Here is a 22,228-nt window from a genome sequence, read left to right as displayed (position 1 = left end):
TAATGAACGATATTAATATTATTAATAACCAGACGAAGGTCTGGACAAAAGAATATGTAAAGAAGGCGTCTCTGGCCTAAAACAAATATATATTATTGTATTAACATAACTTCGATAAAGAGAAATGACATCTATAAAACATCCATTCCAGGTGTTCTTCCCTTAATATACATGGATTATATTACACAAAAGGAATCAGTTATCTACAGCCTCCAGTATTTCAACATAGAGTTGAGAACGGCTGCACAAATGATTATGCCAGTCCTTATTGGTATCAAGTGGCATATGAAGGGAACATAATAAACTGGCAGTCGCTTTTTTTTTTTTTTTTGTGTGTGTGTGTGTGTTATTTTGTGGTCTCCTTTATTGTTGGGTCAACTCTGAAAAGCCGATTACTCGTCTGACGACTTTAGTGACTGAAACACTATCAACCATGCTGTCAGAGAACCCTGAGGAAAAGAGATCTCTGGATTTTTTTAAACACTTCTTGTTGGAAGTACAAATGGAAGCCTTTAGAAGGGCTACAGAAGAAGAAGGTGTGGATTGTGAGCTGTTGAAGGATGTGTACAATTTGTATTGTTTGGGGGATGTAACTACAAATACAAAGATCGGAAACATAGAAAAGGCTCAAAATGCAGATAAGGTTGATACTACTGAAAATGCAGAAATGTTAGGAGTGGAAGAATTGGCAGAAGGGGCAGAAATGTTAGGAGTGGAAGAGTTGGAAGAATTGGATGAACGGGTAAAAAATATGGAGAAGATTATTCGTGAACAGCTCGAGATCCTGTACGGCCCTGCATTTACCGAGCTTGAAGAACACGACAGGGTTGAAATCGTTAACATCACAAACCAGATATGCCAAATTTTTGACTTTGAAAAACCACCATTACAGAAAAAGTGTTCACCTGGTGTTGCTAGTCTTGTAGTAGAAATCATCGACGATATGATCTTCTACTGCAGAAGAAAGTGGCGTGGTTCTAACAAATTTAAAGAGTCGATTGGTAACGTCATCACTATTGGGTTGGTGTTGTACTGCGCTGGTTTGATACAATATGCGTTTCAAGAAACTCATCCCACGCAATCTATGAATCTAGATATTTACAAGGACTTTAAAGTCCAATGTGTGGATAGCCCGAAAATGTGGGATCGGAGTCAATTAATGTTGATTCCAACGAGTCGCTTTCTCAACCCTTGCGTAAAAATGTTGTTGCCCTTAATTGATTTCCAAAGCTGCATTGAAGCACCGTGGGCAACAACATTCGCGCAAGGTTTTCTATATCCTATCATAAAATTTTGCTTCAATAAAGATCCAAAGGAGCGCGTTCAACTCCTTAGGGAGTACTACCTTAAGATTGCCAAAAAGCATCCTGATATGTTGGTGACAAGAGCAAAGCAGACTGCAGGTATTGAAATAGATTCAAGCACGGAGGTGAGAGCAGGAGAAAGGGTGAGGTTAGATGGGGGTCAAAATCCTGCTGAACAAGATTTTGACTACATAGTTTTCATGGAGGCTAAAAAACGCTGCCCGTCCGCTGAGGTGTTGATGGGCCATAAAAAAGTTCCACAGCTGCTCATTGTAGAAATGTGGCTGACCAGAACTCATACTACATTTATTGTTGCACCAGAGGGGATATCAAAAATTTCATACAAAGGAATACGGGATATGAATGCAGTTTCAGAAGTTGAGCGAAAGGGGTGTGAAGATATGAAAGCAGTTTTGGAAGTTGAGCGAAAGGGGTGTGAAGACATGATTGCGTTCCTACTTCTAGAATTACTTGCTGCTGGTGAAGAAGGGTTTAAAATGCAGCCCAAGGATGTACAAGATCTCGAGGCGTTCATATTGAGACCAAAATCATCAGAGTCTACTCATAATTCGTCGATAGCCGGAAGGTCTCAAGGAAGTTCCAGTAATGATTCTGCTGACGCTGATGCCGGTGCTGGTGCGGGTGCTGGTGCTGGTGCTGGTGCTGGTGCTGGTGCTGGTGCTGGTGCTGATGCTGTTCCTGTTGCTGTTGCTGATGCTGATGCTGTTGCTGTTGCAGATGCTGTTGCTGCCGGTGCTAGTGGTACTGGTGATGGTTCTGGTGGTGCTGGTGCTGGTGCTGGTGCTGGTGCTGGTGCTGGTGCTGGTGCTGGTGCTGGTGCTGGTGCTGGTGGTGCTAGTAAAAAAGGCGCTCCTGGGAAAGGTTCCGCTGAGCATGACAGTCCTAAAAAACGGGGCAAGCGTTCCATACGTAAATTGAAGTCCATAAGTGCTAATCTCAAGCTGTTATTGCACCTCCAAGAACCACCTAAAGAAAATTTGGCTCTCGATGCTAAGAAAGAAGAAGTTGTGGGCAAAAAATCTGCACAGCACATTCCGGACGTAGCTCTTGATGATGAAAAGGAATCGAACAAAGATGGAGAAGAGAACAAGGAAAACATGAATCCTCTTGAAAAAGGAGGGAAACAAGACGAAGGTTTGGGAACTCAAAGGAGTGAATCTTCACCTCCCTCTAAATTTGGTACTGTGATGTCATTCTTTAAGAGGCACATGGAGTAAAGAGTTTTCTTTAGAAATGGCTATATTTGTCTATAAAAGCCTTGGCGAGATGAGTAATATCTGTTGGTTTAGTAGCTTAGCTATCCATTGGCATAGGTGTCTTTATTCAAGAGGAAAAGTATTGTTAGCTAGAAAAGTATAGATTATTAACTAGAAAATGCAAAGTTTGATTATCTCGAACATGTTTCGTGGGTAAGTTTTAGGAAAGTTTGATTCTCACATATAGTCATATAATTAGGCCTCCATCCATCTCTCTTACCGCATATTTTCTATTGTATGCTCCAATCTAAGTCAACTGACTTCCAATCGCCAACCAATCAACTTTGAGTAATCTTTTGTCGTGTATGCAAACTTGACCAACTATTTCACCCTTTATCATGATTCAAAATAAGAATGAAAATCATAAATGGTAAGTTTGATCCATTGCAGTTTTAAAGAATCTATGGGATAAGGGGTTGGTCCACTACCAGCACATGGTAAGTTTGTTTTGGATATTCGGGATGGGATTATGAATGAGTATGACAATTCATTGCTAACTTTTGCTGTTTGCTGATTCAAGATGTTTGATACTGTCTCTGGTAGAAACAGAGAAGCATTCATCTATCCTTTTTTGAATTTTGACCGGCACATTGATAGGTTGAAGTGTAGAAGTATTTCCTCCAATTTTTCTCGGTCTTCATCAATTGGTTATCGTAGAAGCAGTCAATGCTCTATGGGTTGGCATTAATCTCCACACTTTCAATTCAATTAATGAGTCAATTCTTATGCTGTAGGAAAAGATCTCTATGGATTGGCGTATAGCCAATCACCATTTCATCGGTACCAGCAAATCCACTTGATATCTGAGACAGTTGTTGTCCATCTGGGCAACCATCACAATTAATAAAAATTGTGCAACTAATTGTGTGTGAGTTTTAAACCAAACCTTTAATGGTGCAGTGATGTTAAGAAACCAGGTAGTATTGTAATAGCAATCGTACAGCAAAGCATCTAAGTAGCTGTAATGGAAGGTGTGATTGTATGAATAAGCTCTCTCGGTGGGTGCTTTAATGCAGATCTCTCTCTTTTTAATACACCACGTTATACGAAAAGGTGTGTTGTGAGCAAATTTTTAAATTTCGTTCCTCGGGTAAATTCGGTAAATTTTAATTTCAATTTCTCTCTTTTCTCATCCAAATATCAGAAACAGACCATTACATTTTCTTTAAAAAGACACACGTTTCTTATCTTTATCAAATTTCGGAAAGAGATTTTCATTCAAGAAGCTGAGAATTAGACGATTACTACAAGGATTTACCAAACCTTTAGCCAATATGTACGGGTCTGGGTTCTTTTTGTCTAGGGTTGATAACCACGTTGCTAGAAAGCCAATCAAATTCACCAAGAGACAACAACAACAAGAAGAAGAAAGTGATGCAACAACTGTGCCAGAAATGCTTAAAAATGCAGTTACTGAATTTTCACCTGGTCATGCATTCTACATTAATCCCCTTTTATCATCAGGTCATACACAAACGGCATATTCAGCCATGAATAAATTTGAAAATGCTCATCATGTTCATTACAAGAGGGAGATTTTAACAGTTGAAAATAAGCCATATACTTTACCTACTGGTGAAAAATTGAAGTATGATCAATGGGAAGGACAATCGACATTTGCTATTGATTATGCATTTAGTCCAAGCAAGTTCCAACATGATCCTGATCATTTACAATATAAGCCACTGCATCAAAGTGATAAAATGCCACCAAGAACTGAGTTTAAGAATCCTGAACAGGAGTTTATTAAAGATTCAGATGATAAGCCATTGGTTATTGCATTGCATGGGTTGTCAGGTGGATCATATGAAGCTTATGTTAGAGCAGTATTGGAGAAGGTCATTGATGAACCCTACAATTACGATGCTATTGTGTTGAATTCACGTGGATGCGCTTGGCATACAATCACTAGTCCACAATTGTACAATGGATTGTGGACTAATGATTTACGTTATCTTATTAATGAGTTTGTTACCAAGAAATGGCCAAATAAACGTATTTACCTCATGGGGTTTTCATTGGGTGGAGCTATAATTGCCAATTATTTGGGTCAAGAAGGTGATGCAATTCCCAAACAAATTAAAGGATCAGCATTGTTTGGTACACCATGGGATTTTCCTGATTCTGCTAATCATTTAAGAGATGGTATTATTGGCCATCAAGTGTATTCACCACAAATGTGTCAAAATTTGTTGAAATTGTTGAAACGTCAAAGTGAATTAATGAGTCAATCACATGACGTTGTAAAGAAGTATAAGGAAGATCCAACTAAATTCCAATTAAAGTTTTTAAGTGATTTTGACAATTATTTCACTAGTCGATTATTTGGATTAAATTCAGCTTCTGAATATTATCGTTTAGCTTCACCAGTTCAAAGATTGATGAAAGTTAGGGTACCTACTTTAATCATTAGTTCTTTAGATGATCCTATTACTGGATCTAGATCTTTACCATTTTCAGAAACTGGTTTGAATCCATATGTTACTATGGTTACTACTACAATTGGAGGACATTTGGGATGGTTTACTTGGAATGGAGGTAGATGGTATACCTCCCCTATATGTCAATTTATACAAGAGTTGGATAAATGGGATGTTGATGAGAGTAGTATTGATAAGGATGTTGATTTGCCAATGGATATTTCTCGTAGTTGGAAGTATGATAGATTGGTGGATAATATGTTAGTGGAGTAAATAAACAGTTGGGTTTTTTGTTGTAGCGTGTATATATTTAGATTTACTTGTTTAGAAGTGAAGATAAAATGTGAAAGTTGTTTAATTTATTATATTATTGTGGTTTGTAGTTTTGTTTTGTTTAGTTTTGCAGCCAAACAAAATAAAAAAGTGAACAGAAACTGTCAATTAAGCCGAGGATCAAAAGGAGATACCTAGAGACAAAGTAAGAGAAAGATAAGACATCAATTATATGTATCGTGTGCTTGTGTATGCTGATATGGATATTAGTAAGTTATATTCTTCTTCTTATGAAGTACAGTAGAGTTGAGTCTTTTGACTTTTTATTTCAGTCTAAGTGTTCTACTTTTTAAAGCCGAGATACGGAGTTTAATTTAATTAAGAAAAGTGAAATTATTTTAACTCCGAAAGTAATATAGAAGAAAGATAGACACACACACACACAAAGACACACGCAAGAAAAAAAAGAGAGAGGCAAACGGATGTAGTGTAGCAACTGTAAAAGACCGTAAGTTATCTGTTATTAAGCTAAGGAATATATATAGATATATAAGCTTAGAGTAAACGTATCTATATATAAAAGGTAAATGGTTATAGCTCCATTTGTGTCGAGTCGCGGTTAAGTGAGGACACGGGCACGACAACAGACAGACAGACAGACAGAAAAGACGTGTATCATCGTTTACATTGTTTTTGTTTTTTTTTTATACGACACACGTGAATTAATCCACTCTTTTCTGTTTAATACTATTATCAAACGAATAGCATATAGTAGTAGCATCACATATATATACATATATATCTAAGTATAATATGTAATACATATTGTATAGAGAGTGAGTGTGTAGTAGTAGTTGAAATACGGACCGAAGAATACAAAACACGGAATTTCATTTTCCTTTCTCTTTTCTTTTTTTTTTTTATTTTATTTTTTTGTTTTACATTTCTCTCTCTCGTTTTCTTCAAAATTTATTATATCAAGAACAAAACCCTTTCTCTTAGGTTCTGAGATCCCCTTATTTCCAGACTAACTAAGACAATAGTCATTGCATATAGATTGTGTCTTCACACTATAGACAAACTCAACTGAACAGAAAGAAAGAAGCAGAGGAGTACAAGAATAGAGTGATTTCCCGAAAAATATTCCTCAAACACACACGCAACACACAACACAGACCGACACGCTTATTAATAACAATGTTTAGCAAATTAAAACTGAAGGTTACTGGTTCTTCAGAATCAAACACTCCTTCAGCTTCAGAAACATCTTCATTGAAAAACACTTCTTCACCAGACTCATCGACTAGCACAGTCGTCAACAACAACAATGGCAACTCCAGCAAATCAAAATCAAAAGAACTGGTTGATCTTGGCCCTCCACGATATATTCCATTTGAAGCACCTTCTGCTGACTCACATATTCCTAAAGAACATAAACTAACTGATGAAGAGAAAACCAAATACCTTAAAGTATTGAAACATTTCCAAAATCCAGATTTACTCATTGCTGATTCTGAAGAACATCATAAACACAAACATAATACCGACTCCAAGAAATCGGCATTGACAATTGAAGAAAAATCATGGTTGACAAGAGAATGCTTTTTAAGATACTTGAGAGCAACTAAATGGCATGTCGATGAAGCCATTGATCGTATTGAAATGACTTTGGCATGGAGAAGAGAATTTGGTATAAATCACATTTTGGAAAAGGATAATATTGTTAATGGTGAATTAACTAGTCCTGAAAATGAAACTGGTAAAGAAGTAATATTGGGTTACGATAACGACTCAAGACCTTGCTTGTATTTAAAACCAGGTCGTCAAAATACCAAAACCAGTCAACGACAAGTACAACACTTGGTTTACATGTTGGAAAAAGTTATTGACTATATGCCATCTGGTCAGGATTCATTAGCCTTATTAATTGATTTCAAAGCTCACCCCGTCGGAACTCAAGGTGGTAAAATCCCACCTGTGGGAATAGGTAGACAAGTTTTACATATTTTACAAACTCATTATCCTGAAAGATTGGGTAAAGCATTATTAACAAATATTCCATGGGTGGGTTGGACATTTCTCAAGATTATTCATCCATTTATTGATCCTTTAACTAGAGAAAAATTGGTATTTGATCAACCATTTGTCAATTATGTCCCTAATGTACAATTGGATAAAGATTTCCAAGGTGATGTTAATTTCATATATGATCATGAACAATATTGGCCTAAAATGATTGAAATTGCTGAAGTTAAAAAACAACAATATTTTGAAAGATTTGAAAAATTTGGTGCTTGTGTGGGGTTAAGTGAAGTTGATTTAAGAGGTGATAATGAAGAATTAACTCATCCTGTGGATTCGATCTAACATCATTACGTTTTTGCATGCATACACATTATATTAGAGAATACTGTACATATGTTCTTTATATACGGTTTAGAGTTTACACTATAATATAGAGAGAGAAAGAAACTTACCTTAAATCTATTATGTAGAAGCTCGGTAACATTATAAACAGGTTACACTCCCCCCTAAACTAGTTGTCATATCTCCTCTTCTCCATTCTTTACACTATAAATGGGTTGGCATTTTTCCTCTTTTCAACAACCCCAGTATCCAAATCAATCATATTCTGCCAATCAACAGGATACATAACCCCACCAGCACCACCAACCAGCTTAGCCAAAACAACCCCCAAATCATTCCTAGCAGTAGAACAATAATAATTTTGTCCATCGCCCAAACTAATAATCATACATCGAACGACATCACCAGGTTTAAAGCATTGCCCCACTACACACTTGTCTCGTTCAGTTGACCTTATATCGGATGATCTAATTATACCACGATAGTTTTCTCCCAAGTCGTATATCGTTGCTTGTGCGGCAGTTGTAGTTGATGTAGCGACAGTTTGTAAATTGTGATTGTGTTGGGATCCACCACCTGGTGGAATTGACGCTTGAGCTGTAGCTCCATTGGATCCAGTGCCTGAATCAGATAAGATTGGTCCGCCACTGCCACCACTGGATGAGTTTCTTGATTCAAGGGCAATGATCTCACAATTGGCTTGTTTTTGAGAAATCCGCGTGATTCGTACCAAGACTATATCATTCTCCTGTGGAAGGTTTATTGATGATGTAGGATTTGAGTTGATAGAATCGTCAGTTGCGTTGGGATTTCGAGGTATAACATTAACAATATATGTCAATTCCAGATCACTGTTATCCTGCTTGTCCTTCGCCTTCTCCTTCTCATCCTCGTTATCTTGCTGCTCCTCTTTATCAACCTTGACAAACCGAGTTTTACCAACAATAGTAGCACATATAACCGGCAAAACTTTATCATCAACTTCAATGGAGTTGACAACAGTGCCTGATCCAGCAACATACTTTACTGGTATACTCTTCTGCAGCAGCTTATTCACAAGGTTATATGTCGGTGTTATGTATTGACCAGGAACAACTAATTTCAGCTCCATTCTTGTAATTGTATACGTATGATGGTTTATTGTTGTCTCATCGGCGTTAACAATTTTTTCTTTTTTTTTGATTTTGGCCTTGTGTGGTAGCGAACGTCATCTCTCCCCTTCTTTCTCTCCCCGCTAAAATTGCAACAACTTCGTCGAAAGTTTTCGCAACCTTCCTTCTTTCTTCTCTACATCAACCCACCACTAACTCCCTTTCTTGCTTCCCCCAACAATGAATGAAAAATACCCACCATACACAAACAACAATCAAACCCCACCCACGATCTCGCTACGCGACTACGATGATGCTGAATGGGCCGACACCACTTGTGTCGATTACAAACCAGACTCGCAAAGTTATGTCATTGTTGACTTGGATCAAAATGATTATGTTGTGGCACATATTGACAAGAGTGATAATGGTGTATTGGATATCATTTTCAAGAGTGCTAAGGAAACTCATTCTAAGCAGCAGCAGCAGCAGCAGCAACAGAGTTGAGAATCACAAGGCTGATTCTTGACTATTTGGTTATTTATTCGATGGACAGGTTGATGAGCATAGAAGATAGAGTATCAAACTTCAGTTCATTTTCATCTGAATCCATTTTACTTAGACCCTATTAATAATTATATAAAATCAATAAACCACTTCATTTCGTGTCACAAATCTCTATACCTCTCTCTATATATCCTCTTCCCTTTAGAAAAACTGTGTATAACAACGACTCTCAACATGAACCTCCATTTCACTCTTGATCATATTCATCTCCTCCTTAATTTGTTGGGCCAACATTGGAGTCAATTGATTACAAGTGGCAGTATCGGGATGACGATCATATTCTTCATCATTATACGTATCATAAAGAATAATTCTTGAACTGAATCGGACACCCGATTGTCTTGTAGGCACAGGTGGTGGAGGAGCAACGCGTGGTGCTAGAATATTGACATTATTATTATTATTGTTGTTGTTGTTGTTATTGCCCCTCTTCCATCTACTCAACATTGATGTGAATGATCTAGGCGATGAACTAGCTGACGATTGATCGGATATGGAAGGAATCTTATTATGACTAAACTTGGTGCCAAATGGCGCTGGTGGTAATGGAACTTTCAAATCTGGTGAATACGACCCATTTGATGAATCAATCGAATTGTGGTGATCACCACCAAACTTGGACCTCGATTTCGATGGTGGCGTTTTTTGATCACTTTGATGTGATTCCATTGATACACTGCGGAGTTGCTGTTGCTGCTGCTCTGGTTTCAATCCAGCTGAGACTCCCTTCTTGTTGGGTACCAAATTCTCCTTCTCATGCTCATTGTATTCCTGACTCTTGTCCTTTCCAATCAAGTTCAATCCCTCTTCACCGCGTATGGTTGGTTCTCCCTCTTCCTCTTCCTCTTCCTCTTCCTCTTCCTCTTCTTCATCTTCTTCATCACTGCTAGTTCCAAACCCGCCTCCAACTGAGGACAGATCGTCATTAAACGAAATTGTAAATGACTGATGAGAATCACTACTTCTTAAATCATGTTGTGCAATCTTTCCTGAGAACGATGGCTTATTCAACCCTTTAAATGACATTGAAATTGGACGGTTGTTGTAACTTGATTTCTCCTTTCTTGTGGTTCTGTATGCACTGTCCAATATTGGCGAACTCTTGATCACTTCAGCCCCATCTTCATCAACTTCAGCATTTTCCTCTTTGTCTAATGAAGTGGCTTCCTTATGCTGTGAATCATCGGCAAGTGGTGCACCTCTACCAGCGTGGCCACCCTCCTCGCTGTCGTCCAAAGTAGTGTCATCGTTGGCAGCCAATGCATCATCATTGAATTTTCTATAATTTTCGAACCCATCAACAACTTCAACACTCGTTTTAGGAGAGTCAGTTGCATGCATTGAAAGTGGAGAAGGCGAATGTGTTCTTGATTCCATCACAAGAGGAATAGGCGAGCTATGACTAGCTGCACTATTGGGGAATTCAACTGTGTCAATCTGTAAAGCTGGTGGGGAAGTGGTTGGTGCAGACATTACTCTTTCACCATTTCCATCCTCTTTCTCATCTTGTTCACTTGCATCCTCATCAACAAGAATGTCTGGGGTAATGAACATGGCACCCTCACTAGAATACAATTCTGCCTCAGCCCGTAACCTTTCGTTAACGTCAAACTTGGAACTCTTGATATCTGGCCTTGGACTTGCCGAAGCAGACCCATTTGCAACAGATGGCGAGTAATTAAATGTCAAATTATCAACATCAATAAAATCACTAAACTCCATAAATTCGTTGTAGTCTGAATTATCAATTAAATTCTGTAAAGAAGGTTCATCAGGATGTGGCGATGATTGAGGTTGAGGTTTGAAAAATGAACCATCAGATGGATGAGAATACACAGAGCTTGAATTTGGCACTGTTTCATCATGATCGGTATCCAAAATATTTGCATCAATTGAGCTAGGTTCAAGTTCCTTATTCAAATTGCTTGTTTTGCTAGTGGAGTTTTTCAAAATGGAGCTTGATCTAGTGATTCCGCTTGTATTATTTGGTGACAAAGTAGGTCCATTGTAATGCACAATATTATCATTACTTCCATCATAGTTGACAAACGAACTACGTTTATTTGACTTGATTGATTTCAAAGATCTTGATCTTTCCAATGACACTATACTTTCAACCTCGTGTGCACTGAGAGACCTTGGAAATAACGCTTCACCCAATAATTGAGAGCTCTTGTCCTCCTTGCGGCTTGGATACCTTTGTGGCACAGGAGAAGCAGAAGGTGACACCGATGAAAGTTGCTTGCTGTCGTTGGGGTTGGCAAATACAGCATTACGAGTCACGATCTGAGCTGGTCGTTTTGCTTCAGGAGAACTTTGGTAATCTACCTTGAAAGGGGAGCCAAATTGAGTATCGTTAATCAAAGGAGGCATTAACAGAATTTCTTCACCTTGTTGGTGACTTGATACCCTTTGTTTAGGTGGATTTGCCAGAAGATTCTTCGAGTCATAGACGTCAAATTTTTCATCCGCCGAGGGGTCAAATGATAGATTGTCCCCATCTTCATCCTCATCGTCCTCCTCCTCCTCCTCCTCCTCCACCACCTCTTCATCTGCATCCTCAAACTCATCCAAATCGTCGCTACTCTCTGTAGAACGTTTTGCAGAGGCAAATGCAATATTGTTATCACTGACTTCACGAATAAAGTTGATCGATCCAGGCGTGGCTTTTGCTTTTGCTGGCAAATGCGGTGCAAACCTCTCATCAAGTAGCACGGGGGAATCATTTGGATCGTCGACTGGCTTTTGTTTCGGAGCAAGGTCAATAGTGGGCTCCTTCGCAGTCGTCTTTTCCACCGGTTTATCCTTGGCATCCACTCTTTCCACGCCTCCTGTCTTTTTCTTCTCCGAGTTATGTAGTTGATCAGATGATTTATTCTTTTTGAACACGCTCATAATGGATATGTTGGATTTGGTTTTGGTCAAGGGTGGAAGCAGCAAGTCAGTCCTATTCTGCTGCTTTGTCGATGAAGATTCTTCTTGATACAATGGAATATTGGTTGTTGAATATGATTTTCCTGCTGTTTTTGGTGTATCATTACCCTCCAGCGACTTGTTTAAATCATGACTCCTTGACTTTGATTTGAAGAGTGACTTAAAGCTAAACTTCTTTTTCTCAGGTGGTGGAGCTTCATTACCGCGTCCACTGGAGTGCGATGCCTTGCTTAAATCATTCATTGTCGAACTTCTCTTGTGTAGTAATTGAGGCTTATTGTCATCACGCGATGACTTCTTTGCAAAATTCAACGAAAATGTGGAATTCGAACGTATGTGAGGGGACCTCTGGGGTGATGAGGGCATTGGTGGTTGTGATTTATTCAGTGGGGCTAAATTTGGTTGGTTAGGCTTGGCTCCAACATCTTTCTTTCTTTCCTCCCTTTGCAGATTTTGCTCCGCCGGAGTTAAAACAGACAACATACTGGTTGATTTGGTATTACCCTGATTTGGTTCTTTTGAAGCTAAGTTACTTTTATTGTAGGATTCATACTTCATATCAGGGTCAAAATCCTGTGTTTTGATTGTCGAAGATTTAATTCCTTGGTTTCTTTGGTTGTCGTAATTTGGTGCTGAAAATTTCTTTTGCGGATTATAATTATTATTGTTTTGTGCTGGAATTGCCGGCTTCGATAGTGGTGCAAACGCGCTTTTTAAATTTGGACTAGTTTTATTGTTACCTGATTGGCGGTACTTATCAAGCCTTGCACCTTTTTGATACGCTTGCGAGTCTATGGATGCGGGTGAATTGAAGGAGTTTTTGTCTAATTTTTCATCCCTTGTGTCCAGACTGAGTGTATCTGTGGTGTTACTAAAACTAGAATTAAATTTATTCTGGGCTTGTTTATTTTTCTCCTTTGCGTTATGTCCGGCATATTGAGGAATAGTGGGCTCGGTAGCTTGCGACAAGTCAAAACTAACGGTCTCTTCGTTGATGTCATTCACCTGTGATTCCGTAGTATCATTTATTAGTGTATCATCTTTTGACCCCAGTCTTTGTTGGCTGCCTGTCTCAACCACCTTCAACTGTGGAGACTCAAAATTGTGTTGCGTGAAATTTTGAAATGTAGGTGGTTGACCCAAAATAGGCGTATCATCAGTGCTATATCCACTCCCACTTATAGTTGAAATAGACGATTTGGCATTATGTGAAATTTTTGAGGAACGCTTGTTACTGGATCCTTTGGCTAATTGGCTACCTTCCCCGATTGATTCATCTGCAGTTTCAAAAGACTGCATGGAGTTGACAGTTTCCAGTGTAGCATTACGCTTCTTAGATACAACAGGTGATGCTATTTTCTGAGGACTGTATTTATTCCTTATATCTAAGGTGTATGGGCGTGTTTCCAGCTTCTGCTCGCCTTCAATTTGATTCTCGTCTACTTCATCCTCTTCCTCCTCTTCTTCCTCCCCCTCTTCTTCCTCTTCAGTAACCTGCTCAACAAGCGTACCAGGTGTCCAATTTCTACTCTTTTCATTGAGAATGGATTCCAAAGCCCTTAAACTAGGTGATGATTTGATGATGGAAGTTCGACTAGTGGAGTTTGGTAATTGCAGAGTCAGTACCTCGTTATCAGCTTTCAACCCATCCTTGAGACTTCTTGAGCTAATGGAATTAGGAATTTGGATTGAGCTTCGAAGTTTATTGATATGATTGGAACTGTTATTAGTGGGTGCTGAATAAAAGTTGTTTTCAGAAAAGAACTCGTCAAAATCTGGTGATGATTGGGACCTGGACATGATTGAGATATGCAGGACCTGTTACGTTATGTGCTTCTTTATTGGTGTAGTTGATTGACTAATTTGGCTTATGTTTCCCGTACAAGGAAAGTGTAAGGGTTTGAAGCTGGTGTAAGTTGCTGCAAAGGAGAATGTATCTGGAAAAGTGTTGTAATGCAAAGTTAACGAAACAAAGTGATGAGTGTATTATTGTCTCAAGTTGATGGTTATATGCTGGAGAGTGGTTGGTTTGACTTTTCTGGTTGTCAAAGGAAAAAGGGAGAATTTAGTAGAAAATTAAATTTTGATATTCTTCGTTTGAGACAGAGAGGCATGAAGAAAATTATAAAACAGACAGACAGACAGACAGACGTGTGAAATCAAGAAAAGAAAAAAAAAATTAAAATAAGCTCAATGATAGTGCTTGAAGCTCTGTTACGGAATAGCTATGCCCATTGTCATGTCTCTTTATCCCTAAAAGCATCCACACCACTCTGTTAATGGATTACGATTCAACGACTAATCGACTAACATCCATCCAAATTTGTCTAATTTTTTTTTTTTTTTTTTTTTTTTTTTTTTTTGTTTAATTCTGCCAATAATTAAACCTAATTAGGAAATCATGCAAAGTATATGCATCATGTAAGCAAACTTTTTAGTATCACACTAAAATGTTGAAAAGTAGACGCTCGTAGAGTGGAAGCAATTCATTCGAAGAGCCAGCAGTTTCACATCGTTTGTATAATTTTCTTGAAACATCGTTCATTTGTGTGGGTTTACTCTAACTTTCTAAGGGGGTGGGGTGGCGCGTATTTTTAAAAAAAAAAAAAAAAAAAAAAAAAAAAAATAGATTTTTATTGTTAATGTTACGAACGGGAATTTATCGTATTTGTGTTATATAAAAAAAGTACGCGTATATCACGTGAGGAGCACGTGAGAGGCACGAAATTCTTTTCTCGTACCTGACTTGATCTATTAAAAAAAGCTACATAATCACACAGTCTCCTTTCTTCTTCCTTAACCTATCTAATCTTCCAGGCTTTTTTGGCTGTTGCGGAACATCTGCATTCTTCTGTTTACTCTTTTCCGACACCGATGCTAAATCACCGTTATAACTAATGCTTCCACGATGACTCCTAAATCGACTCTTACCCTTGGCATCAATTTTTGGTGGTTGCGCAAAATCATCGGCTCCTGATGCCACCGATGTTGCATTTGTTAGTTTCTTGTCCAAAGTTGAATTTATATCAGGATCAGCGGCAAATATACTATTTGATGAGGTTGATTGATTGCGAACAGTCGAAACTGAAGACTGTCTACTACCGGTCCTGTGTAATCGAAGTACGGGATCTAATCCAAATTGTAAGATGGAATTAGCCATGTATAAAAATAATTTGATCCATAAAACTTCCAATTCAATGGTAAACCTCGATCCAAATCTTTCATTAAAAGTTTGAACTAATGCTTCACCCATAATTTCATAAGCTGGTGGTTCAATGCCAAATATCCTTGCATGACTTTTACCCAATTTCTCATAATATGAATCCAACACTGATAAATCTTCTAGATTGGCTATTGTCATTTGCATAACCTGAGCAAAACTTACTGCTTGATGTTTGAGCGATGGCCATAAGAGTTCTAGTTCAGGTGCTAATGTCAACAAATTGGAGTACAACTGACGACAAAATAACGATGATGCCATCAGTGATGTTGTTGTTTGTCTGGGAGTAGTTGACAGTCCTTTCATAGATTGTCTTCTTAGTTTCTTTTCGTCATCTCCACCGAAACCACCTGGCATATTTCGAGAAGATTTATTTTCTTCTAACAACATCTTGTTCCATGTGTATCTCACCATTTCAATTTCATGTTTGGTAAAGTGAAGTCTGATACGATATCTGTCAGGAGCCTCTAGCTCGTATTGTTCAAATGATGTATCTGCATCATCTGGAGTCAATTGATAGGCTGTTTGCATGTTGTACGCTAAATTTTCACTTAATGCAATTGGTAATTTGTTGAGTGTAGGACCTTCCTTTTCTGAATTCTCTGCACTTGCAATAGTAGTCTTGGTCGGGACTGTATATAATGAAGTGTTTTCGGTGACTTGGCTCTTGCTATCTATCACTAACTCTGGATTTGGTGATATAGAGTCCTGTGCAAATTTGAACTTGTGAGTGGTATGAACTGTTGATGGGTCCGACTTGTAGTCCGAAGTAACTGTGTTTGAAATTGATGATGGTGCCATTTTGTAAAACTGAAGATTATGCTGTTCTTTTATAGTTTTGATAAAAAAAAAGTGTAATGTGCTTAATTTAGACGAAACAGTATGCGGGTATGCAAAGTTTAACTAAATAAACGCGGGGGATGCAAGTGAACCTAAATTTTTTGGAGCAGCCTTATCCGTGAAAGATGTATCTTTAGTCTAATACCCAAGTAATACACGGATCCGGAACCTGCGAGTCAATATTATGTAACACCTCCTATTCCTTGAGGGATTTAAACGAGCAGGAATGCTAGTATTAACGAGAAACACGTTTCAAAAATAATAATAATAGTCAAAAAAAAGCCGTTTGAAAATCGTTTTCTATTGTGGAATAGGTATCACCCGATGCTTTTTCTCTGATTCCTATTGTTCACTTTTGGTCGTTTCCGGAGTTCTTCAAAGCAAAATGGGTATGCGTAAATGAAATTTATGCAGAAAGTGGTGTGATTCTTTAAGAAAAGAAAAGAAAAAAAAAAAACAAAAAAGTTGAAATTTATGCAAAGGTCAAAGTTGAAAATGCAATGTTGGGAAATATGGCTAGGAATTTATATCTTTTCTACATTTGGACAATGAACAACGTCAAAACCTAAATCAAATAATGCAATGCAAGGTGTTCTTAATTTTTTTTTGTGTTAAATTGGGGAATGAGCTAATCTTTGATTCCGTTAAAAGAGCCGCTATATAACTAAGTTAAAGTAACGGAATGATAATGATTCTTGTGCCTCCTTTCTTTTTTTGTCTTGTGGGCTCTCTTATTGTTATTGTTGTTTGTCTTACTCCTCCCCCATTCCGGAAATAAGTTCAAAGACAAGCATTATTGTTCAAAATATATTAACCTCTTTTTTGTCAATGTTACATTATATCGTTGTGTTTGTTTTTTATTTTGTGTATTTAATTTAACTTATTCACACAAAAAGGGGATCATAATAGACCATAAAAGTAAGAGGAACAAAAGCTAAAAAGAAGGCGCCAAAGGGTGCAGTACAGATGAGATGAAAGTGGCATACAAAGTCCCTTTTGCCACATCGCTTTCCTTTCTGGCGAGCACAAGATTTCTCCACCATATAAAACCAAGTGAAAGTATTGACCAAACCAACTTGACGGTATGTACCGCTTCTTAAATTATGAACTGATGATGATGAGCCTTTTAACAAGACATACATTACAATAAGCCAATTTTATTGTTCTACATACAACAAATAATTAACCTCCTCCTCATAATAATATCTCAAAAAGAAGAGAGCCACCGTGTAAAAAGTACCTCAATACACAAAACTTTTCTCAACCAATAATATACTCAAAAGAGACCTCTATATCCAATTACCTTTTGTGTATAATAAGCCAACAACCTATACCAAAACCAGTTACAAAAGGAAACCAGATCTTATATGCACACTCGTTTACTAAATTACTAATAATAGTACTTTTTGTGATCTCTCTATCTTTCAAAAGCAAAAGCCCACTGTCTCTTATGTACTCATTACTCTGGTTCTTTAAGACCGCTTTGAGTGAAATTTTTCACCAGTTGCCGTGGATATATATATATAAGTGGGATATAGATCTTTCTCGATGTATTAGGTATGTAGTTTGATACAAAAGCTATTCTGATGGCAAAATGTGGTTCTATAAACCACTTTACAAAGCAAGGGTATAGCTTGAAGAGTACTTCCCTACCGCTGCCATCAAATATGTTGCACTACATCACACCCCACAAGCCGACAACTCTTAGAAGATCCTATGCACTTGATACTCTTACAGAATTTGTATTTGAAAGCAATAAACTATGCGGTATTAATACTCAACTACATCCCTAATGCAATATCCATCATGGGGCTCTTAGGGGAGGAGGCTATGCGGTGCTCACCATAGGAAGAAGATTTTTCTTGTTGTCTTTGTTTTTCTAGAACCAAAAAAACTTTCGTATCTGCGTCTTGTAGAGATCTGAAAGGCGTTGAATTGCATAAACTGCAAAGTAACTAATCTTGATTTAAAACAAATATTACAAAGCCAAACAACTTTTTTTTACCCCTTTCTCGTAGTTAGAGACAAGTTGTGAATTCCAATAGAAAGGTTGAACACTTAGGGTACTAGAAGCTGAAAGTTTCTAGGAATCCAATCGCTGTCATAAAAACTTGTGAAAGATGTGCCCAGAATACAATAGTGCAGAGTCTATTGTTCTGGCATAAAGCTGAAAAATGGTTATGAGCCTGTCTCAGGTGTTATGTTTGCCATAATAGACGAGCATATTTAACCGACGCCCCCCTCTCTTTGCATCGTCACTGTGGCGCATTGCTATAATTAGAAAAGTTGACTATATCCTATGATTGCTTGCTTTTGAGGAAAGATATCAAAGGTATAAACTCTGATCATTAGTCTCTCGTGAATCTCTGATGGACCAATTAAAGCTGAGAATGGGGAGTTTTATTTTTTTGCACCCCCAATTTTATATATCCGAGGACATTGAAAAACACAATAGATCCAAAAGAGAACACACTTCCCTGAAAGGGTATGTAATTAGTGGAATAGCATATATCACCCCTTCTTTCTTATACTTTGCTATCGTTTGAAGTGAAACTGTATTCTTCTTAATTCCGTCACCTTTGTTTTCCCCTTGTTCTTGGCTCCTTTGTTTTTCTCCTCTCTCTTTAACTCATTCCGCATCATCATCATCAATGTATACACAGTGTGTATGTCAATGGTGCAAAACTTGTTCTTTGAAAACAATGGACCCAATTCCATTCACATTGTTTTCTTCAATCATGGTGACCTCATCACTAATGCATATTAGCTGTCCCTTAATGACAAGAACAACTGTGGAGGTTACGAACAGTTGGGCTATCTAGTCTAAAGAGATAGTAGATATCAACCACGTGGCATAATCATATGTATACGGGACGATGGCACCAGACACATACATGGAGCCGTTTGTTGCGTGCACGTGCAAATGGAGCTTTTGGAAATGCATATGCGAAGAGCAAAACAAAAAAAAAAAATTAAAACCTATCATCAGATTCATTCCTTAATTACAAGCAAATGTCAACATTACCCTTCAAATCAACCCCCACGGATCAAGTACGGCTAAATCTCATACACTACAACCTCTGGACCAAAGTTGAAGTACACAACGATTACATACTAAGCGGTCTACCGCCAACGAAATTAGTATCAACTGACAATGAATCCAAACGTGAATGGATTGTGTGTAAGCGATTGAATCAAGAAAGTAGGTTGAAAGTGAAGGAAATCAATTCATGGTTTGAAGAGATAAAACAGTTTACAAGTGGAAAAGGAGATCAAGATCAAGATGTGGATAATGACACCAAAGATAGCTCAACCAGAAACGGTAAATCTGATGTTGAATCACCAAGTGGAGATGTGCCTAGCCCTGTCGACAATGACAGCCCCATTTGGAAACCTATTGATAAAACAATGAATGGTAAAGGGAGAGTAGAGAGGCTAACAATTGCATTGATAAACGACGATGGCACTATAGTTTACTACTTCATCCACGATGGAATCACTAAACCTCGTCAAAATTGATCCTACAACAAACAAAAATTATAATCAATTATTTTATTTCAACAAATGTAGTATACTTATATACATAAAAAAACATTGTGCTTACACTTGATGAAAATCTGAAACTATGTACAAATTGGGTTTGTCAAATGTAAAAATCATACAACTCTCTTCTAAAACGTAAACGTGAAATCATCGTAATTGAGTTAGAAAACAATATAGACCTGTGTAAAATCTATAATTGTAGCTATTCCATTACCTCATTTAATCCTTCTTTTCTTCAGATGATGATGATTGTTCACCACTGTCTTTGTACAAATCCTTGAAAAGTTCAATAGCAGCATTTTGCAATTCTTCAGTCTTGGTCTTCAATTCTTCAGCAATAACCTCTTCACCAGCTTGTGCCTTCAAGACAATTTCTCTCAATTTGGCAATTTGATCCTTAACCTTTTCAACTGCTTCACTAGACAATTTCTCCTTGTGTTCATTCAATGAGTTTTCAGTATCGTTACACAATTGATCAGCTCTGTTGGCAGATTCAATAGCTTCTCTCTTTGATTTATCAGATTCAGCATATTTCTCAGCATCATTAACCATCTTTTCAATTTCAGCATCAGATAAACCAGATGAACCGGCAACAGTGATGGAAGCATCCTTGTTAGAAGCCTTATCACGAGCAGAAACCTTGATGATACCATCAGTATCGATATCAAAGGTGACTTCAATTTGTGGAACACCCTTTGGTGCTGGTGGAATACCAGACAAGGTAAAGTTACCAATCAACTTGTTGTCTCTAGTCAATTCTCTTTCACCTTGGAAGACTCTAATTTCAACCGAAGTTTGTCCAGCAGATGCAGTGGAGAAGATTTGTGACTTCTTGGCTGGAATAGTAGTGTTTCTGGAAATCAATCTAGCGAAAACACCACCCATGGTTTCAATACCCAATGACAATGGAGTAACATCCAACAAGACAACATCCTTGACTTCACCGGCCAAGATACCACCTTGAATAGCAGCTCCCAAAGCAACAGCTTCATCTGGGTTAACAGCCTTGGATGGTTGTTTTCCAAAGATGGATTTAACAGTTTCAATAACCTTTGGCATTCTTGACATACCACCAACCAAAATAACTTCGGAAATGTCTGAAGTGGACAAACCAGCATCTTTCAAGGCCTTCTTACATGGTTCAACAGTCTTTTTGACCAATGGTTCAACCAATTGTTCAAATTGAGCTCTAGTAATCTTTTGGTTGATGTGTTTTGGACCAGAAGCATCGGCAGTAATGAATGGCAAGTTGATCTCAGTGGTAACAGTTGATGACAATTCAATCTTGGCCTTTTCAGCAGCTTCTCTAATACGTTGGATGGCCATTCTATCCTTTTCTAAGTCAATACCGCTTTCCTTCTTGAAAGTTTCAACAATGTTTCTAACCAATGCAATGTCGAAATCTTCACCACCCAAATGAGTGTCACCATTGGTTGATTTAACTTCGAAAACACCAGCACCGATATCCAAGATGGAGATATCAAAAGTACCACCACCCAAATCGAAGACGGCGACAACTTCACCATCCTTCTTTTCCAAACCATAAGCCAAAGCAGCAGCAGTTGGTTCGTTAACAACTCTCAAAACGTTTAATCCAACAATCTTACCAGCATCTTTGGTGGCTTGTCTTTGAGCGTCATTAAAGTAGGCAGGACAAGTAACGACAGCACTGTTGATTTTTTTACTTAAAGCAGATTCAGCAGTTTCCTTCATCTTGTTCAAAATGAAACCACCAATTTGTTGTGGTGAGTATTGTTCACCTCTAGCCTCCAACCAAGCATCACCATTACTGTGCTTGACAATCTTGTAAGGAACTTGGTTGATATCTCTTTGAACTTCCTTATCTTCGTATCTACGACCAATCAAACGCTTGGTGGCGAATAAGGTGTTTTCAGGGTTAACAACAGCTTGACGCTTGGCTGGAATACCAACCAATCTTTCGCCATCCTTTGTGAATGCAACAATAGAAGGAGTAGTTCTTCCACCTTCGGAGTTTTCTAAAATCTTTGGGGTCTTACCTTCCATAACAGCAACGGCTGAGTTGGTGGTACCCAAATCGATACCAATAACCGGTCCGGTTGGAGCAGCTGCAGTTGATTGCGCACGAACGGCAGTAAATGGTAATTGACGAGCAACGTTTCTCAACGAACTTCTAGCAGACAACATTGTTTTTGTTATATAGTGTTAGTAGGTTGAAATGTATCTCTCACTAATTGAATAGAAGAAATAGGGGGCAAAATGTTCAATAAAAGAAGAAGGGGAAGTGGAAAATTTGGAAAACTTTTTTTAAATGAAGAGAGAGAGAGAGAATTTGAAAATTTTTTGTGTGTGAAAACGTCATGGTCAATTTAAATATAAAAAATGTCGCAGCAATTTGGTAGCTCTATGGAAT

The 22,228-nt window shown here is 38.0% G+C and overlaps 9 protein-coding genes across 9 annotated transcripts; 5 read left to right on the top strand and 4 right to left on the bottom strand. All coding sequences in view use genetic code 12, as the record gives it.

Moving 5' to 3' along the window:
* Positions 1–502: 502 nt before the first annotated feature.
* Positions 503–2,542, top strand: I9W82_000750 (uncharacterized protein; the record flags this gene model as incomplete). Its single annotated transcript, XM_067695148.1, has 1 exon — positions 503–2,542. One exon carries the CDS (start codon positions 503–505, stop codon positions 2,540–2,542), a length of 2,040 nt encoding a protein of 679 aa, XP_067550774.1.
* Positions 2,543–3,855: 1,313 nt separating this feature from the next.
* On the top strand, positions 3,856–5,274 carry I9W82_000749 (putative carboxylic ester hydrolase; the record flags this gene model as incomplete). The annotated part of the gene is made up of 1 exon (XM_067695146.1): positions 3,856–5,274. The coding sequence occupies one exon, from the start codon at positions 3,856–3,858 to the stop codon at positions 5,272–5,274; it is 1,419 nt and encodes a 472-aa protein (XP_067550773.1).
* Positions 5,275–6,471: 1,197 nt separating this feature from the next.
* On the top strand, positions 6,472–7,641 carry PDR16 (phosphatidylinositol transporter; the record flags this gene model as incomplete). Its single annotated transcript, XM_067695145.1, has 1 exon — positions 6,472–7,641. One exon carries the CDS (start codon positions 6,472–6,474, stop codon positions 7,639–7,641), a length of 1,170 nt encoding a protein of 389 aa, XP_067550772.1.
* A 199-nt stretch (positions 7,642–7,840) lies between these two features.
* Positions 7,841–8,752, bottom strand: I9W82_000747 (exosome non-catalytic core subunit; the record flags this gene model as incomplete). The annotated part of the gene is made up of 1 exon (XM_067695144.1): positions 7,841–8,752. The coding sequence occupies one exon, from the start codon at positions 8,750–8,752 to the stop codon at positions 7,841–7,843; it is 912 nt and encodes a 303-aa protein (XP_067550771.1).
* Positions 8,753–8,972: 220 nt separating this feature from the next.
* On the top strand, positions 8,973–9,239 carry I9W82_000746 (uncharacterized protein; the record flags this gene model as incomplete). Its single annotated transcript, XM_067695143.1, has 1 exon — positions 8,973–9,239. The coding sequence occupies one exon, from the start codon at positions 8,973–8,975 to the stop codon at positions 9,237–9,239; it is 267 nt and encodes an 88-aa protein (XP_067550770.1).
* Positions 9,240–9,440: 201 nt separating this feature from the next.
* On the bottom strand, positions 9,441–14,033 carry BNI4 (Bni4p; the record flags this gene model as incomplete). Its single annotated transcript, XM_067695142.1, has 1 exon — positions 9,441–14,033. One exon carries the CDS (start codon positions 14,031–14,033, stop codon positions 9,441–9,443), a length of 4,593 nt encoding a protein of 1,530 aa, XP_067550769.1.
* A 964-nt stretch (positions 14,034–14,997) lies between these two features.
* Positions 14,998–16,254, bottom strand: I9W82_000744 (uncharacterized protein; the record flags this gene model as incomplete). Its single annotated transcript, XM_067695141.1, has 1 exon — positions 14,998–16,254. One exon carries the CDS (start codon positions 16,252–16,254, stop codon positions 14,998–15,000), a length of 1,257 nt encoding a protein of 418 aa, XP_067550768.1.
* A 3,051-nt stretch (positions 16,255–19,305) lies between these two features.
* Positions 19,306–19,812, top strand: SEN15 (Sen15p; the record flags this gene model as incomplete). Its single annotated transcript, XM_067695140.1, has 1 exon — positions 19,306–19,812. One exon carries the CDS (start codon positions 19,306–19,308, stop codon positions 19,810–19,812), a length of 507 nt encoding a protein of 168 aa, XP_067550767.1.
* A 243-nt stretch (positions 19,813–20,055) lies between these two features.
* On the bottom strand, positions 20,056–22,002 carry SSC1 (Hsp70 family ATPase; the record flags this gene model as incomplete). Its single annotated transcript, XM_067695139.1, has 1 exon — positions 20,056–22,002. One exon carries the CDS (start codon positions 22,000–22,002, stop codon positions 20,056–20,058), a length of 1,947 nt encoding a protein of 648 aa, XP_067550766.1.
* Between the last annotated feature and the right edge of the window lie 226 nt (positions 22,003–22,228).

This window comes from Candida metapsilosis (genome assembly GCF_017655625.1).
Source record: "Candida metapsilosis strain BP57 chromosome Unknown scaffold1, whole genome shotgun sequence".
Classification (NCBI taxonomy): Eukaryota; Fungi; Ascomycota; class Pichiomycetes; order Serinales; family Debaryomycetaceae; genus Lodderomyces; species Lodderomyces metapsilosis.
Note: the sequence above shows the minus strand (reverse complement) of the source record. Positions and strands in the feature narration are given on the sequence as shown.